This window comes from Sinocyclocheilus grahami, unplaced genomic scaffold (genome assembly GCF_001515645.1).
Source record: "Sinocyclocheilus grahami isolate Dianchi unplaced genomic scaffold, SAMN03320097.WGS_v1.1 scaffold234.1, whole genome shotgun sequence".
In the NCBI taxonomy this organism is placed as follows: Eukaryota; Metazoa; Chordata; class Actinopteri; order Cypriniformes; family Cyprinidae; genus Sinocyclocheilus; species Sinocyclocheilus grahami.
The window spans coordinates 562,467-581,815 of record NW_015505413.1 but is presented as its reverse complement, the minus strand read 5'-3'; the positions used below and the strand labels follow the sequence as shown (position 1 = coordinate 581,815).

The following is a 19,349-nucleotide window of genomic DNA, read 5'->3' as shown; positions in this document are numbered from 1 at the left end:
TGCTGATTATCAATTTTTAAAACAGTTGAGTACATTTTTCAGGATTCTTTGATGAATAGAAAGATCCAAAGATCAGCATTTATCTGAAATAAAAAGCTTTTGTAATATTATACACTATACCATTCAAAAGCTCTTTTTAAAATGTATATTATAGAAATTATTACTTTCATTTAGCAAAATGAAAGTAATTCAATTGTTTTAAATTGATTTTGACATTTGACATTTATAATGTTACAAAAGATTTCTATTTCAGATAAATGCTGTTCTTCTGAACTTTCTATTCATCAAAGAAACCTGAAAAAATCTACTCCGCTGTTTTCAACATCATAATAATAAATGTTTTTTGAGCAGCAAATCAGAATATTAGAATGATTTCTGAAGGATCATGTGACTGGAGTAATGATGCTAAAGCTCTGCTTTGAAATCACAGGAATAAATTATATTTTCAAATAGAAAACGGTTATTTTAAATAGTAAAAATATTTCAAAATGTTACTGTTTTTGCTGTATTTTGGATCAAATAAATGCAGGCTTGGTGAGCAGAAGATAATTCTTTAAAAAACATTAAAAAACTTGCTGTTCAAAAACTTTTGACTGGTATGTTAACCTATAGTTTGAAGTAAAACATATTAATATTAATAAGGAGAGTCTGAGATTTATTTTAAATTGATTTCACATTTCTTGTTTGTATGAAGGCTAAATAACAATATAAGCTGAAAATTTTTTGCGCCATTTTTTTCCTAAAATATTATATAGTTTTATAGGAGTAGGTTTCATAGAGTTGGCAAATTAATTTTTCATAAGTTTGTAGGTACAGACATCTGCTGTGGCCGTTCTTGGGCGTTTTTATGAGGCTTTTTTAATAGTGTTTATATCGATATCGGAATTATATCGTATCGACCGAAATTAAGAAATATATTGTGATATAAATTTTGGCCATATCGTCCAGCCCTAGTTTACAGCCTGGTACAAAAAGTGGTTTTGGTCTATATAGCTAATTTTGCCCTTCATGACAACTGTGAGGAGGGTTAATTTTTTTATAACTCATCAGTTTAAATTACATTAAGCCTTAAAGTTCTGCATAATTCTGCGTGGCCACTTGAGTGACAGGTGGATTGCCACTGCTTTCACCACCGTTGATTAATTTTTCATAAGTTTGTAGGTACAGACATCTGTTGCGGCCGTTCTTGGCCGTTTTTATGAGGCTTTTTAAATAGTGTTCATATCGATATCAGAATTATATCGTATCGACCGAAATTAAGAAATATATCGTGATATAAATTTTGGCCATATCGTCCAGCCCTAGTTTACAGCCTGGTACAAAAAGTGGTTTTGGTCTATATAGCTAATTTTGCCCTTCATGACAACTGTGAGGAGGGTAAATTTTTTTATAACTCATCAGTTTAAATTACATTAAGCCTTAAAGTTCTGCATAATTCTGCGTGGCCACTTGAGTGACAGGTGGATTGCCACTGCTTTCACCACCGTTGAGCTAGGTGGGCGTGGTTTCAGCAACCAGCTCCCGCCTCTTTGCCCATTTTTGATTATCTGCCAAGATGGCGACGGCCGGCTCCGCCCACTTTTAGCTTCAAAAACGCTCTTCAGAAACCTACGGGTGTCATCACTACGTGCATTTTTTTATACAGTCTATGGTTGGCACACTAACCATGAGGCTATCAGCGCCGGCGTCTGCAGTGTTTTTGGACATATTTATGCACAGGCAAAAAGGTCTATTGTCAATAGTGTAGCCATGTATGAAGCGGCGTATATAGAAGTCAATTTAAACCAAGCAGCCTTCCATTGGTCAATGTGACCAACTTTTTAACTCTTTGCAAAATCTACTTCAACTTCTACTCTTAGCAAAATCTAATATTTTGCCCTTTTTTTGAAATTTCAAATCACATGCATTGAATGGATGAAATGAATAGATTTCACTTGTGAAATTTTGCCGAATGGCATTGCCGAACCTGTGAAAAAAGTTTGAAAGCATACAAATCACATTTATTTTGTGTTAAAGGGTTAGTTCAACCAAAAATTTGAATTTTGTCATTAATTACTCACCCTCATGTCGTTCCAAACTGTAAGACGTTCGTTCGTCTTCGGAACACAAATTAACATATTTTTGATTAAATCCGAGAGTTTTCTGACCCTGCATAGACATAAACTCAACTACCATGTTTAAGGCCCAGAAAGGCCTGTCCTATGGTTAAAATAGTCCATATGACATCAGTGGTTCTGTGTGCTGTGCCTTTTTTTAAAAGCAGAAGAATGCACATGCATATATCATGGTACTCGCATGAATGGCGGCGGATTGACTCGAAAGAGAAGAAATCATTGAATAAAATCATTATTTTTGTTTTCTTTGCACACAAAAAGTATTCTCGTAGCTTCATAAAAGTACGGTTAAACCACTGATGTCACATGGACTATTTTCTTGGACCGTCTTAAATGGAAGTACTGTAATTCATTTATAACCATGAGTTGTAATGTTTCATCAGGCATCTGAACCTGGCCGTTCGACCCAAACAGCTCCCGGCGCTGGTGCGCAGTGGTGTCCCAGAGGCCTTGAGAGGGGAGGTGTGGCAGTTACTGGCCGGATGTCATAACAATGACCATCTGGTGGAGGAGTACCGTACACTCATCACTAAGGTAGGCGTACAGTTCCCATCCTCCACTTCAGTGCACCAGAGGCACATTTGATCACATAAGGCAAAGCAAAGGATTGAATCTAATGCATTTTCTCCATTATCAGTGGATCAAAAATTTTGATCATATATCTCAATTAATTATTCATATAACTGTTTTTTCAATCTCTAACCTTAAGTATGCCTTAGGCCGTCTGTCCACCAAAGTGTTTTTTTCCCCCTGAGTCTAGCGTATTTTTTCAGTTGTCTTCAATGGGTGTGCTGCGTATGTAAAAAACATATGCGTCTGCTTCACGCTAAACTTGGCACAAAGAGTTAAAAAAATTTCAAATCTGAGTAAAACGCAGCACTTGTCACTGTCACTTTTTACTCAGCCGTCCAATCACATTGAAGAAGGGCAGGACAAATGCCACACCGACACCGCATCCTACTGAGCAACAATAGAGAAGTTAATATTGCTTGTCTCATGTAGTATTAATGTCTGTAACAGATGGCACCCACAGACTACCACAATAGTGATATGATAACTAATGCTTAAAAAAGCATTTTATTTGTGATGTGTCTGCCACGCTACTTCCATAGACATTCTGTATAATAGCAAACAAAGCATTTCAACTGAAAGAAACTTTTTGCCTCTGAAGCGCTCTCAACTGCACAAAGCTAGCTATTTTGAGAAAAGCACATGGTATTGTTTTTATGCTTTGGAGGACACATGGCCTTAAAAAGACAATTCACCCAAAAATTTAAATTTGCTGTTGATTTGACTCACCCTCAGGCCATCCAAGATGTAGATGACTTTTGAGTAGAATAGTAAAGATGATTTTTTAGCAAAAAACTGTGATCCTTGGTGATTTATAAAATGCAAGTTAATGGCTACCATCACTTTGAGAGTCAAAAAAGCATGTCAGGCAACACAAAATTAATACGTGTGGCTCCTGATGTCTTATGAAGCGAAACGCTCGGTCTGTGCAAGAAACCGAACATTATTTACAATGTTATTTCCTGTAATCCAGAGCCTCGGGCAAACAGTTCAAGCCAGCACTGATCTACAAATTACTTAATCAAAACTCACTTTCAGATGTCCAAGAGTCACTCCGACTTGATATGAGCCTAAATACTGGCTCATTCAGCGCCCCAGTTCCTCCAACAGTCACTGATATTAAAGTTTTATCGTTTCTCATGATTTATGTAAAAATGTGAGCTGATGAAGACTAGTTTATTCACTTTATATTAGTGCTGGGCAACGATTAATTGCGATTTTTCATTTTTGTTTACATAATATATGTGTGTGTACTGTGTATATTTATAAATACATATGCATGTACTGTATATATAAGAAAATAATTTGTTTATATATTAAATATATATAATATAAATTATATCAATATAAACATATGCATGTAAATACATGTAAATATTTAAAAAATATATACTGTATGTGTCTGTACACAGTGCACACACATATATTATATAAACAAAAATCACGATTAATCGTTGCCCAGCACTACTTTATATGCTTTAGACATGGTATCAGCTAAAAATCTTCTCTAAGCATTCTACTGAAGATAAAAGTCAACTACATCTTGGATGGCCTGAGGGTGAGTAAATTAACAGCAAATTTTCATCTTTTGGGTGGACTATCCCTTTATACGTTTATGTGTAACTTGTCCCGCACCATCTGTGCTGTAGATATGAATGATACCCAAAAACCAGCTTGATGAGGAGAGATGTTCTGTTGTCTGACTTATTAAATTCCTTTCAGAAAGTACATTTTGATAAATTACAAGAGTATCACCAATATTTTTAGAAGAGTTTACCAGTTAAAGAAAATGCATGTCTTTGTGTATTCGCAATAGGCGGATCACTTGCAGAAATATTCCAGTAGCAACGTCTTTTCCAGAATAAAAGCTGAAACAGAATCTTGACCTTTTAGAAGTCAATATATTAGACTGTTATGTAGTCCAGAGGGCACTGGAAATTTTGGAGAAAGAGGTTAGGGGTGGGATCAGTTCATGTTGCAAGCCAGACTCAAACCTTATCCAAATGAACACCACAGCTCAATGCATCATGGCTCCAACAAGCATTATTGCACAACTCTCTTCACAGTACAATTTTTTAGCCTTAAATGTAGTGCATATTTTTGCTTAATATGACCAACAAATGCCTATTCAGATATGAAAGGCCATCTTTCAATATTTTAAAGAATTTGGATTGGACGTCAAAAGTTTCTCGGAAAAAGGCTGTAATTATGTCTTCACTGTACAAGGCAGGAGAGAGTGCATAACACACTATCGTAATACTCTGCATTACACTGTTTGGATAGAAATGGTCCTGAGTTCCTGAGAGCCGCTCGATAGTCTAGTAATGGCAGAGGCATTTTATATGATTAGCAGTAGCATTGGATTGCTAATGGCTAAGTAAAGTGTATTACAAAGCAAGACTCGAGTACAAAGAGTTGTTTTGTTTCTCAGACCTCATTGTCTAGTCGGAGCCTGAACATGTAAATGTAAAGTGACTTTTAAAAAAATTTTTTTTAGCATTTATTGATTTATTTTTTATTATGAATTCATGCAGATGTTAGTCTACAACATTTTTTGTGTAGTGGTCGACCGATATGGGTTTTTTGACAGCCGATACCGATGTCGATATCTTGGAAAGCAGGGTGGCCGATATAAAGCCGATATAATTTTATTTATTTTAATTCATATTTAAGAAATTTGAAAATGTATTAAAAATTAAACGTGTAAAATAAACATACTTATACTCTAGAAGACAAAGTATTTTTCACAAATAAATACATATTTAATAAAAATATAATTAAAAAGGAAGTAAACACTGTAACCAACAGGGCACTAAGTAATCTGTGAAGTTTGTGTGCATTGGGAATCATATTTTTTCAAATAAAGCCAAGGTAACACTCATTTTACATACAGCACACAGTGAAAATGACATGAATATGACAGTGGGCAAATGCATAAAGCGCAGCATAATTTGAAATCAGTCACGAGTTTAAAGTTTGTCGATTGAGTGTCTCCAGTGAAGCTGATCTCTCCTCCTGTCCGTATTCAATTCACACTTAACAACAAATTTTCATATTTTGAGTGAACTATCCCTTTATATGTTTGTGTACAATAATATGCGGGAAAATTCATTCCGTATTTGCGGAATGCTGACGGCAAACGAGAAAGTATTATAATATTTGCCTTTAATAATATTAAAGCAATCGTTATAATATTTTTTTGTATACATTTTAAGTCCTTTGTTTAACAGTTCTATCTGATTATTAGGTAGACTTCTATCCGTATTAGACAGAACTGAATGACAACAGCGAATAAGATGGAGAATGTGAGCACTGTGTGCTTAGGCGCTGACGCAGCCGTTCTTGGCGCCGTCAAAATAAAATCTCGCCTCGAACACATCGGCCAAACAGAAAAACGTATCAGCCTATGCCGATATTTGAAAAATGACAAATTTCGGCCGATATATCGGCCTTGGTGATATATCGGTCGACCACTACTTTTGTGTGTTGTGAACGTTCAGTTTTGTAGCTTGGTGTTTTTCATTCTGGAGTGCTGATTCTGTGCATCCTTCACTTTAGAGAACATAAACCAGCAGCAGCATTATATATTCGCTATACATTCCCGTTTAGCAATTCTGTGTGTGAACTCTGTACAGTTGTGCTACTTGACCCCTGGTTTAAACCCGAGGGAGACACGTCAATGTACTGTACCTTGTCAATCATTTCACCATGTCCCCAAGGTTCCTCACAGTGGTTGGGATATTTTCATGAAAACAGGAGCTTTTACTGTGCTGAAGTCTCGGCCTTTTCCCAAACAACATTCAAGAGCACTTTTCTCAGAAAGTAGTCTGTGCCTTAAAGTGATTTGTCTCTAATGTGAAAACTGGTTGTCCCTCGTTAAGGACTTGCTCTTCACTGCACTTCACAATGTTTATTGTGGCTTCCTTTATCCTGTGTGACTAGAAAAGGCTTGAACTTCACCCACTGGGCGTAAGTCAAGAGACGTTCACACGAGCAGTGATTTGTAATGACAGAAGTGACCGTAATTTATGCATTTCAGACAGCTTTAAGTGTTTAAAGTGGTGACTTGCAAATGCAATCAACTCAGTAATGCACTGCAAACTGGCATGGACTCCATTCACCCAATCCCCATTCACATGGCTCTAGTTCTGTTTTTGTTAATCGAATATTAAATTGTCTGCCATTGACATGGTAACAAGCATCAGATTTTGGATCCTTGGTTCACTCTGCACCCATCTGCACACCCGAGCATGTTTGTCGGGCTGCATTTCTTTGGCTCATACTATTACCAGATGTTCCAGTGTCCATAAACACAGACGCAGAGGTCAGACATACACGCAGATTTCTCTAGACACTCCTCATACACCACCCCATGCGGTGAATAAAAACAAACGGTTAACACAAAGCCTGGCCTGTTAGTCTGCGGCAGCCTGCACCTCTTCTCACTTCAAGTCCCAGCATTCTAAACACACCACAATAAATATCCATCTCCGCACCAGGCGTGACTTAACAAAATAGGGAACAGATAGTCTCAAGCTTCATTGTGTTCAATAGAAGACCTTTTAATATGGCACATAGTAGCATACTTGTCTGTACCAAAATAGCTTCGCTGCTCTGTGGGGTTAATGTCACGCTGAATGGTCTAGACCCAGGGGATTGTGCAGGGTTTATGGAGGAAGGCTGTGGGTGGTCTATACAGCAGGATTCTGGCTGGTCTCTGCTGCAGCAGCGATATCCAGGTTTGTGAGGCTGAGAGTTTGACTGACTACTGATGTAAAGCTGCTGTCTCACTACATGAAGGGATGAGTATGTGCTGTTTGTGTTTACTGTGTTTTCACAGAGCAGCTGAGTCAGGCTGGACTTGGCTAACACCTTCCCATCACTATAGGGACAGCCTTTCTCTTATCTTCTCCTATAGACTTAGTCAGAAAAGATAGTTTCATTTTCATTTGACATGTAGACTGTGATAGATTGAAGTTCTGTTCATTCTTGTCAGTATGAAAGTATGCATTTTACCTCTGCAGTGATGGATTGTGATTAGGGATGTTCATTTTAACCGGTTAACCATTAACTGACCGTGAAGAATTTTAAAGTTTTAAATCAAGCTATCTCATGCTACAACAAAATTACCCAGCTGTAAAATCAAAAATACACTGAGTGAGCAAAACTTTGTTTAAACAAAGTTATAAACTAGTATAACTAGCTATCTCACAATGTTTACATATGAATAAAAGTCTACATTAAAATCTGTCATATAAATTGGTCTCTTCATTAGAAATTAGCCTACTGATTGCCACCATTGATAGACAAATTTTTTTTTAATAATATTAAAAATATCTGTATGACGTTATATTCTGCAGTTCTTCCCTGTTGTACCGAATATCTATACTTTTCAAATGATCACATCGAAGTTATCAATTCAAATATTGTGACAAAATTAATTTTGTAGGGTGCCACAAATTTGTTAAAATTTCCAAAGGGTGCCGCGACTAAAGAAAGGTTGGGAAACACTGATTTAGAAGACGAAAACCAAACAAAGTTAAGTCTGACACAGAGAAAGGGACCGATGGCCGGCCGGCCAGCCGGGGTTCGTCTCTATTAAAATGTGTGTGTGTGTACTTCTAACATGTTTGGTTGGTAAAATAAATGTTGTAAATTCAAATCAGAGTGTCTTCCGTGTCTGGAATGGATGTATTCTTGAGTCTATAAGGTAACAATAATATAATAAGATAACCTTGTTTGAAATGGGTTTGGCTAAAATAAAATTTTGGGTTCGTCTATACTACTAGGTACTTATACTATATTGACTGGCTTAAATAGAATTGCATTTCTAAAAAGAGACTAAAACACAATTTTCATCGACTAAAACTAGACGAAAATAGTCATGGATAATTCTGACTAAAATAAGACTAAAATGCTCAGACTTTTAGTTGACTAAAACTTGACTAGACTAAAAAGAGTATGAACGTGACTAAAACTAATAAAAACTAAAATGACAGCTTCACACAAAGACTAAAACTAAAATTAAAACAGGCCGCCAAAAAAACACTAACTGACACCAACGTTGTGTCTCTCATTCCACACAAAATCAAATATTTCGTATTTGCGATGTATTTGAATGCCAAAATATTATTTATTATGTATCCTACTTCATTCGCATTCCAATATCCACGTAAAACCAAATGGTTTGCATAACATAGTTCACGGCGGTACGGTGATAACACTTAACGGCACAGATTTGACTACATATTTAAACTGAGCAGTGTGTTTTTTTCCATATGTTTGACTTATTGTATTTTATAATGATAATGAGATGGCTGCATTGTCAAGGTAGCAATGCTTAACTGTGTGCGCGCATGCGGTGCCGGTGCAATCATTTGAATTTTTTCCTTCTAACGGTGTAAGCAACTACTCCTTTTAGTCATAAAGATAATCGGAATTGTAAAAGGTTTGCCTTTATTTGTGTACATTCACAATAAAAACAAATCTTTGTGCTTTTGTAAAATAAGCCTAAAGAAAAATAGGATGCCGCTTTCTGCCTTCTGGTTTCCTTTCGCGCAGCACAAAAATGAACTGAAACTCTGAATACTAGGCTATTTGTTGCACAGTTTTTCCTTTCGTTTTCTTAATTTATTATTTAAAGGGGTCATATGATGTTGCTAAAAAGAACATTATTTTGTGTATTTGGTGTAATGAAATGTGTTTATGCGGTTTAAGGTTAAAAAAACACATTATTTTCCACATACTGTACATCATTGTTTCTCCTCTATGGCCCGCCTTTCTGAAACACGTCGATTTTTACATAGCTCATCGGTCTGAATAGCGAGGTGTGCTCTGATTGGTTAACGAGCGTCGGTTGTCGGTTAGGAAAAATAACCGAAATGAACATCCCTAATTGTGATTGATTGTGTAAGTGAAGATGCATATTGAACTAGAAATAAATGTAGGATGGAATTTTATCTGTTGTAATAATTGGTTAAAAATAAGAGGGATTGCAATGTCAGCCATTGATGAGAGTTGGTGTGGAGGCAGAGGAAGTGGAAGATTATGAGAAAAAAAAATTTTTATTTGTAAAAAATATAAATAAATCGTTTTATTTGTATTTATTTATTAATTTAATTTAAAATTTCATGCACCAATCAAATTGTGGATTATATGATCCTCGGTTATACTGCAGACCTGTGTTTTGGAGTTGACGGTCTGCAGATAATGAGTGCTTCAGTGGTTTACCAGAATGATTGACACGCAGGTACGCAATAGTGTCATTGAAGAAACTGTATTTCCATCCTTCACAGCCTCATTTGTGTCAAATTAAATATTCTTTATCTTTGTCGCCTCATTCGATCTCATGCATTCAGCCCTTCCATTCCTCTTTATTTCTTCCTTTCCTCCTCATTGTCCTCCTCCTAATGGATGAGCCCAGTGTCGTCCGCTCCCCACCTTTCAAGTTTGGCCTATTTTTAGCCCCTCGTGTGCCTGACTGAGGGGATGCGTGAAAGTGGGGACTGTGTGTGAGTGTTTGCAGATTCTGGCAGTGAAAGAATGAAAGGAGGCTAAAGGGGTGCTATAGTTTTAATATTACCGTGGTGACAGGGAACAGGGACTAATAAAGGTGATATAAATGGAAAAAGGGTTTATTTGTGTTAGGGAAAGACTCGAGAGTTCAGTAAATCTGTATTGTCAACATTTACTACAACCAAACTGGCACAAATCATACCACAATATACTTAGTAATTCGGTTGCCCACATGCACGGATTCTAACTACATATGCCAATCTCAGATGTCACCTTTGAACCTAATTTATCTGATAACATGTTGATACATGAAACAAATGCACAAGAAAAATTAGTGCATCTGATTTAATGCTTCTTAATGTGTATAGAAGGACCTTTCTTGGTAAAAATTGGTGTGTTACTTAAAGGGATAGTTCACCCAAAAATGAAATCTCTGTCATTAATTAATCACCCTCATGTTGTTCCAAACCCGTAAGACCTTCATTCATCTTCAGAAAACATATTAGGATATTTTTGTTGAAATCCGAGAGCTTTCTGATGCTGCATATACAGCAACGCAACTACCACGTTCAAGGCCCAGAAAGGTAATAAGGACATCATTAAAATAGTCTGTGACATCAGTGGTTCACCCATAATGTTATGAAGCTATGAGAATAATTTTTATTCAACAGTTTCTTCTCTTTCATATCAGTCTCCGATGCCTTGAACGTGGTAGTTGCATTGCTGTCTATGTAGGGTCAGAAAGCTTAATTTGTGTTCTGAAGATAAACGAAGGTCTTAAGGCTTTGAATCGACATGAGGGTGAGTCATTAATGACAGACTTTTCATTTAGGGGTGAACAATTCCTTTAACATAGGAGCCACAATACTGCATAAAGCGGGTAGAATTTGAATTATGATGTCATGAAAAGTTTTAGTTTATCTAATAAGAAATGTATGTACTTGGTTTATTTCTGGGACCTTGGAAATGGCTACACTCTGGCCTCCTGTTGTTTTTTGCATGTGTCCGTATATGAGGGGGAAAAGAGAGTGAGTACGTTGGAGGGATGTTGCATTGGAATTGTGATTGGAATAGAATGAAAAGGAAGGATAATGACAGTGTTAAGGGGTCGACATTCGAATGACAGTGTTAAGGGGTCTGTAAAAATCTGAAGGTAAGGCCTTTTTCATATTTGTGAGAGACGAAAAGGTGGGTATGATTGGGGTGAAGGAGTGTATGGATTGACAAGGAAAGGGGATGCCTCTTCTCTGCTCGTGCTCCGACATCTGCTCACTGGCTAGAGCCAAGGGTGGGAGGAGTTTGAGTGCTCCTGCTGCAGTAGAGTGAGGGAGGGAGAGAGGGAAGGAAGGAGCGAGGATGCATCAGTGCCACAGAGGAGAGAGAGAGAGACTGCTTTCTGCATCACACCACTCTATCCTTCATTTACATTCCAGACGCTGGCTTCTCTCTGGAGAGCCCCTTCTCCGTTTGAAATGCCAATCACCACTTGCTGTTCCTTCATCTTCGATCACACACACTTCCTCCACGTTGATGTGAGGGAGCTGAGTGCCCGGCACACGCTGAAGAGATTCCCCAGTCTTCGTTTGATGGACGACTGAAGTTGCTGCAAAGACATCAGATTCTGGATTGCATCCTTTTTTGGGATTTGAAGGAATAAACTATTTGACTACGTTATTTTGAGGAATCTCCAGCGCTGCTTTGTTGTGCGTGATCCTCTGAACTAATAACTGTGTGAGAGCAACTGGGACTTTTATGATCAGAGTGGCAAGGACTCCGCTTTCTCCGCTTTCTGCTGCTGTGCTTCTCCCCGGAAAGGTGGGGAACTGATAAAAGAGAGGGGGTGTTTATGTCCTCTACTGTTGGGGCTTGATCCAGAATTTAAGCTACCCTCCACAACAGCTTGTAGTAAGTGACTCTCTTTAGGATACTGTCGCTGCATGTGTGTGCTTTGGTGAAAGGATTCCTGTGGACTTGCGGCTCATGTTGCTGCTGATATGGAAGGCACCTGGGCACGGACACCTTGCCCATGTCAGCCATACTGTGGGCAGCCTTTGCTGAGCTAGGCTATCAAGGAACTAGCACCCTAATTGTGCGCCCAAGCACACCCTGAACAAGATGAATGCAACTGAGTTAAACCATAGCACAGAACCCTTCTGCCTGCTGGACATTGGCTACTCTCAGATCTTCAACACCTGCCTGCTGGAAGTAGCTGTTATTCTCTTCTTGACAGTGCTCATCATCTCCGGGAACCTGGTGGTTATCTTTGTTTTCCACTGTGCCCCGCTTCTCAGCCACCATACCACTAGCTCCTTTATACAGACTATGGCGTATGCAGACTTTCTGGTTGGGGTCAGCTGTCTTATTCCCTCTTTGTCCCTCCTGCACCATCTGGAGGGTGTGAACGAGAAACTCACCTGCATGGTCTTTAGCTACATGGTCTGCGTGTTGAAGAGTGTCTCCATGGCCTCTCTGGCATGCGTTAGTATTGACCGTTATGTTGCCATCACCCGACCTCTTTCCTACACTGCTCTGGTCACACCCTGCCGTCTTCGCACTTGCATTACCCTTATTTGGCTGTACTCGGCACTCATCTTTTTGCCGTCTTTCTTTGGTTGGGGCAAGCCGGGATACCACGGTGATGTATTTAAATGGTGCTCCTCCTGGGACACCCAGCCCCTTTTTACCACGTTTATTGTTGCGGCCCTGTATGCACCAGCTGCTTTCACCATTTGTTTCACCTATGCCCATATCTTTCGGATCTGTCGGCAGCACACTCGGCAGATCAGCGAGCGGAGAGCTCGCTTCGGCCCACAGGATCCCGAGCCGGGTGAGCAAGCCTGCACGGACAAACGCTATGCCACCGTGCTGTTCCGTATCACCAGTGTGTTCTACTTGCTTTGGCTACCCTACATCATTTACTTTTTACTAGAGAGTGCAGGGATATACCACCATGCCATTGCCTCATTCCTGACCACATGGCTGGCAATTAGCAATAGTTTTTGCAACTGTCTCATCTACAGCCTGTCGAACAGCGCCTTCCGCAAAGGCCTCAAGCGCCTCTGCCTGCTTTGTCTGCAACGTAGCGACACCAAGAAGCCCCTAGGAGATCCACCAGCACCTCCGCGCCCTGCTTGCCATGTGTAATGCCATCTTTTGGCAAGTGAGCTTGATTTTGATGGCAAGGGTCATGTCAAGTTAAAAGCAGATACTGAAGATTTGTCTCAGCATCTGTGCACTGTCCCAGTTCTAGCCAGGTGGGGCAAGTTGACAAAGGTCATGTTTATAGTTGCAGAATTACCTGACAGCAAGAAATAGACCCTTGACCTTGGCCTTTAAAGATGAAGTGGACAGCTATGCGAGAATGGGCTATTCTCATCGGTATTTGCGGATTTACAATTATCAGCAATTTTTGCTGCAAGTATAAATTAAGCAAAGAGGAAAGAAGAAAAATCTAGTTCTTGTGATTATGAAGTCTTTAGATTGCATTAAATATTGTCTGTATGCAAAAATCATAGTTTTTATTAGTGACATTAAAGCAAAGACTGAGTTGAGCTGCCTGCTCAGCAAATGTCTTCTTGAAGGCAAACTCATGTCTTTCAGTGACTTTTGTGGCAAATTTGCTGGCCTTTGTGGACTGTTGACTTTTAGTTCTGATCATATTGCCGGAACAGTGAGAACAAGTAGTCTCTGTTTCTCCTGTTAACTGGCTTACATTTGTTCATATGTAGGGAAAAAAAGAAAGATCCCTGGTAGACTGATCTAAAACCTTAAATAATATAGATGTTAGAAATACTTCTGGACAAAGACTTTAAAGCATTTCCAAGGGCTTACCTGGTTTTGGACTCATGATCTTATTTATGTTTTTACTAGTAATATCTAAGTCTTTCCTCGGAATTTGTGAGGATAATCTGATCACTACCCTGCTCTCAGTGGAAGAATGTGTTTGCTAGTGGTTTTTGTCTTTGGATCCATGACAAGTCTTGCAATCACAATTGGATTTTTTAAAAAGCCGTTTTCCCAAAGAGCAGAAGTCGACCCCAGCCCCCAAGCAATGCCAAGATTACACGGACTTCCCATTTTCTGCTTATTTAAAGCCATGAAGGGACTACATAACCACGCCTCCAGTTAGAGGACACCATCCTTAAAAAAATGCAGTATTAAAACAGCAAACAGACGACTTATTCTGCCTGACTCATTTCTAAACCTTGATCACACTGGAAATGAACTTCTTAGCTGGAACCCACCCATAGTATCAATTCTTATAGGCTAACCGTCCTGCAAGTCATTTTGAAAAAAAAAATCTATTTGACTACTTGGTGTATTGCTGGAGTATCTGCTGGACAGAATGACTCTTGGACTTGCCCTCTGCCCTGAAGTGTCAGTCGTGTGCAACTCTCTTGCCATGCTTGGTTCGCGTCCACTGGTTACAATGCGTTTTAGGGGAATGGGGAACATCTGTCCAAATGCATTGTCCAAACGCACAATCACACTTAAAATATTGTATAATGCAGTTAAGCACAACATAGTAACACGTGACCATAACAGATGTCAGTTGCTTAATTCCGTCACAGGATCCTTAAGATGAACAAGGCCGCAGTGGTAAAGGTTGCTGATGTTGGCAAGAACCAAAAAGATTGTTGTATTCAAATTAGGACACTTAATGGATAAAATGGACGTCAGAAGAAAAGCTGCTGAAACTGATATATCAGAATGCAGAGGTCAAAGTTTTAAGGCAGATGTTTCTGAAGAGTCCTGCATGTGCTCACACACAAAAGCAGAACAACAATGAACTGCATCTTACTGCGCTGTACTATTTATTTTTATGACATAGATACATGTACATAATTCATATGTGGAGGTGCCAAGAAAATTGAGGGCATTGAAAATCATGCCCTTTGTCTTTTTTTCATGCTGTGATAAATTCGCTCATTTGGATGGTACTGTTAAAAAATGATTTCTTATGCAGATAGCTTTGTCTGACCAAAGTATCAATATTTATTGGTGTCCTCTGATGGAATTGTTATTTTTATTTTTTTAATATATATATATAGAGGAACCACAAAATGTATTAATCAATTGTTGTCGGATGGATTGATTGTTTGTAGTAAGATGTTATTATAAAAACAGTCTGCATTCCTTTTTGTATTTAATCTAATAGTATTTATCACCTTTACCTTCTCTTAAATTGTTTTAAGAGAATGTTTTTCATTGGAGAGGGTTATGTATTGTGGCATATTCCCAAATACTTTTTTTGTATGACACCATGGAAAAATGCTTTCATTTTACCACCAAAACAAGTTTTATGACGGTCAGAAATGGATCTTGTTTATATGCCGCGTCACTTCAGTTAAAGACTGAAGACTTGCTTTCATAATTGTAATACTGTGACGCAAAGAAGTGTCTTATGACTATGTGTCTTTAAGTGTTTGGTCAAGATTTTGATAGGAGACATATAAAGTCTGAACTGCCATGTCATGGCAGGGCGCTGTGCAATACTTCCACTCACTAGATAGAGATGGAGAGCGATAGAAACATATCACACACAATAGAAAAAGGGCTTTTATTTTTTCCAAGTGTCCCAGCTTGTTTGTTCAAATGTAGATCTTGATCTTGCGGCCTCTGGCAAAGTGCTGTTTTTAAACCAGAGCTGAAAGAATTTGTTATCCATTTACCCATTCATCGCTTTATTGATCACACATGACCGTGTGTGTGTGCATGGATGTGTATGTGCGTTAAACAGAACAAAGACGCATGTCTAAGAACTTGTTTTTAGCATTCGTCTTGATTGCTTTTTGGACTTTTTAATGCCCCTGGAGCTCTGGACTCACCCAAGACTGCTTCCCCCCTCTCGTCCTGAGAAACCTTGCCCGTATTCATTTAAAGGAATCAGATTAAATTAAACGGCCAAGATTTGATGGTCATGCTTGAGAAACTGCCTCGGTTGTGTATTAACCATTCGGATCGGTTGAATTTTGTGAAACCATCCATTTGTTGCTCTGATTCTGATGTCTTTTTCCATTAGTCGCCAGTTAATTCTTTCTATAAAAATGAAACTGAAGTTGGGTTTTCTGCTTAAATTGCTGTGAAAATCCAAATCTTGAGGCATACGCGTGTCTGTATTTTCAGATAATGTAGATATTGGTTATTTCTGCTGTCTGAAGGATATTGTAAGTAAGATTGTATGTTGGTTTTATGTACTACAAATGGAATTGTATGTTTTGAAATGAGAATGAAGCTCTAATGTTGCCTACATGGGTGTCAACATTGCATGTTTTGCTTCATAGATGATGGCATTTCTGTCATGGGTAAAAGCTGGAGGAAACATTTCAGCTTTTGGGACATTTTGATGCCAGAGAGCTTTTGTTTGTTTTTGTTCTCCTTATGATGCCAAAGCATTCTTTTTTTCTTTCCTGTGGGAAAACTGCTCTGTTCTTGAAATCAAAGTTAAGGGCTAGCGCTCTCAAGGGAGCAGATCTCCCAAGATGACTTGCTCTCCGCTGTGCCATATTAGGACGCAGGACCCAGTCGGCCCCTGCCATCGCAGAAAATGGAGGGCTGAGCTGGAACAGTGGGTTTTCTCCCTGAGGAACACACCCCTCCGTGCACAAAAACACACACACACTCCTCTCCGTAACTTTGTGTTGATTGTGCTAGGCGTCTTTATTGAGTTTAAACATGCATGATTTAAAAGTCTGTTAAATTGCTGAGCCAGGCTCCTTAATGAATTGCTCATGATCTTGCCCTCCTGTAAGTGGGTCTGGTTTTTATTTGATTAACTGGAGAGAATTGTTTTTCACTGTTCACTTTAATGCATTCCAAATTGTATTTCAGTTCTTATCGCAAGAGACTATGAAAGCACTGCAAAGTCTTTGGGATTAACAATGTTTTGGACTGAAGTTGCTTGGCTGAAAGAAAACTTGATCTGCTTCTCCATATTTTCTTCAGCATATCAACAAGTTGTCTGGTGTGTAGGGCTGTAGCTGAGGTACTAATGTGGTGTACCGCAAATTTTGTAATGATGTCATGTTTTAGAAAATAATTGTCAATAATGTATTTATATTCTGGTATATCTGCACTGAGGAAATAAATGTGATCTTATCCTATCATGTTTGAATGCTTGTTATTGTGTGTGTGTGTGTGTGTGTATGGTGACTGTATTCATGTTTTTTTTAATGTAGATGTATGTGCTAGTTTGCGTTTCTGACAGTACATTAATAATCATCTTTGGTTGGTAATTACTTGCATTAGCACTTGTTCATCTCATTGGAAAATGAAAGTCAAAAGTACACGTCACTGTAAAAATGGAAAAACATCATACATTTGTTGGTCAAGTACATGTGTTTTTAAGTTTTCTGTGACGTATTGAAAGTCAGAATTGTCTTTGTTTTCATAAGTACTGTAAGTTACTCATGACCTTATTTGATGTTGCATAATTTTTCTGTTGTAGATCTCACCAATTTTAACATTTACGTTTTTACATGTCTAGCCTCCTGAGACCCAGCTATGGAGTTTTTGCCTCTGTAGTGGACATTATATTTTATTTTAGTGAAAGTCTGGATGTCCTGTACAGAGCACATTCAGGGCTTTTCAGAGATACCAAATGATTGGATGTTTCACCATGACCACTCCCTCTCCTTGGTTTTTAAAAATGGCTGACATTAATTTAGTGATAAAATTGTACATACTTATGGAAATATGATAATATTTTGTAATTACAATTTAAATCTGATTAATTTTCAAATTGTTTGTCATAAATCAACATCTCAGGAAAATGTTATGGGGTTTCAAATCAAAATATGACTTCCTGTTATGAAACAGGACATAATTTCATACATGTCCAGGACTAAAGAGGACACCAGGACTAAAAGCATGTTTATTATACATTTTGGGAGACAAAAGAATTGAATAGTTTAATATGCAAATTAGATACAGTGTATAGATAACATTGTGCTTAATGGGAATACCAGTTTATGGAATTTTTACACACATATTTCATAAAGCAAAATGGTATATCAAATCATTTTGTTATATATTTTATAACATAGTTGAGAACCATCCTTAAACAAAGTTAGGTATAAAAAAATCCTGAAACCTAAAAATTGATTGGTGATTTAAAAAAAATTCCCATTGTTTTTGCCTTTTCATGTCTATTCTTGTCATTTTATTTTTAGAAAAACTGAGTCCTGGTGTCCTCTATAGAGGACATAGCATAACATATAAATAAAATATAATTTTTCAAAAATGTTATTTTACCATTTTTTTCTTATACTCTAAACAATGTAATGACATGAAAAAATACTAAATTCACAAAGCTTTTTATTTCTGGTTCTCAGGAGGCTAGACAAGGTTTTGTCAAGCTAGAAGACCGTCCAAGTCTAACCATTGCATTACTTATCATTAGCATTTTTGTTTCTTGAAGAAAGATCATGTAGATCATAGAGCATTTCTGATCATTTAGTGCATTTAAATGAATATGATTAATTATCATTCTGTTCATTTAGTGTTCAAAAACATTTTTAGTGTTTTACTTCTTGCATTAAACATTTTCAGTCTACTTGGCTATAACAGATTGAAATGATTAACCGGGCTACTCAGATAAAAAATTTACGTTTTTACATGTCTAGACAAGGTTTTGTCAAGCTAGAAGACCGTCCAAGTCTAACCATTGCAGAAGCATCAATTTGAATGGGTTGAAAACAAAAAAAAAATCAAAAAGAAAACAACTCATTAAGAGCCTTTTACTATGCAATAGTATTAATTTTGAACATTTCCTAGCCAGAAGCAATGCAACAAGGTTCCAGCGACAGGCAATTTGTCTGTCCAACCTGCTACGCGATGCAACATACATAGTTAATGTTTAATATATGATTATGGGGAGCTGAATTTCAAAACCGTGAGATTTCACAGTAGGGCCCTATGATTTACGTGATGCAGAAAACGTAGACGATCGTGAAATCCAGTCATAAAAATGGAATTTGCTTTATAACGCGGAATGTCACGGAATTTGCCAAATTTTGGATGGATAAATCAAAAGTAGGTCAGAACACTTAAATCAAAATGGGATATGGACTGTGTATTAAGCTGCAAAAATTCCATTTAACCCTCTGGGGTCTGAGGTGATTTTGGGGCCCTTGAGATGTTTTGACATGC

At 37.9% G+C, this 19,349-nt stretch overlaps 2 protein-coding genes across 2 annotated transcripts in view; both read left to right on the top strand.

The window, feature by feature from the left end:
* The window catches only part of LOC107597667 (rab GTPase-activating protein 1), a 116,639-nt gene that overhangs the window by 61,353 nt on the left and 35,937 nt on the right, over positions 1-19,349 (top strand). Inside the window, exon 12 of the mRNA XM_016288831.1 lies at positions 2,498-2,648. Within this exon, the coding sequence (XP_016144317.1) occupies positions 2,498-2,648 (151 nt within the window). The remainder of the gene's footprint in view (positions 1-2,497; positions 2,649-19,349) is intronic.
* LOC107597614 (probable G-protein coupled receptor 21) lies at positions 11,478-13,437 on the top strand. Its single transcript, XM_016288763.1, has one exon. The coding sequence runs from the start codon at positions 12,315-12,317 to the stop codon at positions 13,341-13,343; it is 1,029 nt and encodes a 342-aa protein (XP_016144249.1). The 5' UTR covers positions 11,478-12,314; the 3' UTR covers positions 13,344-13,437.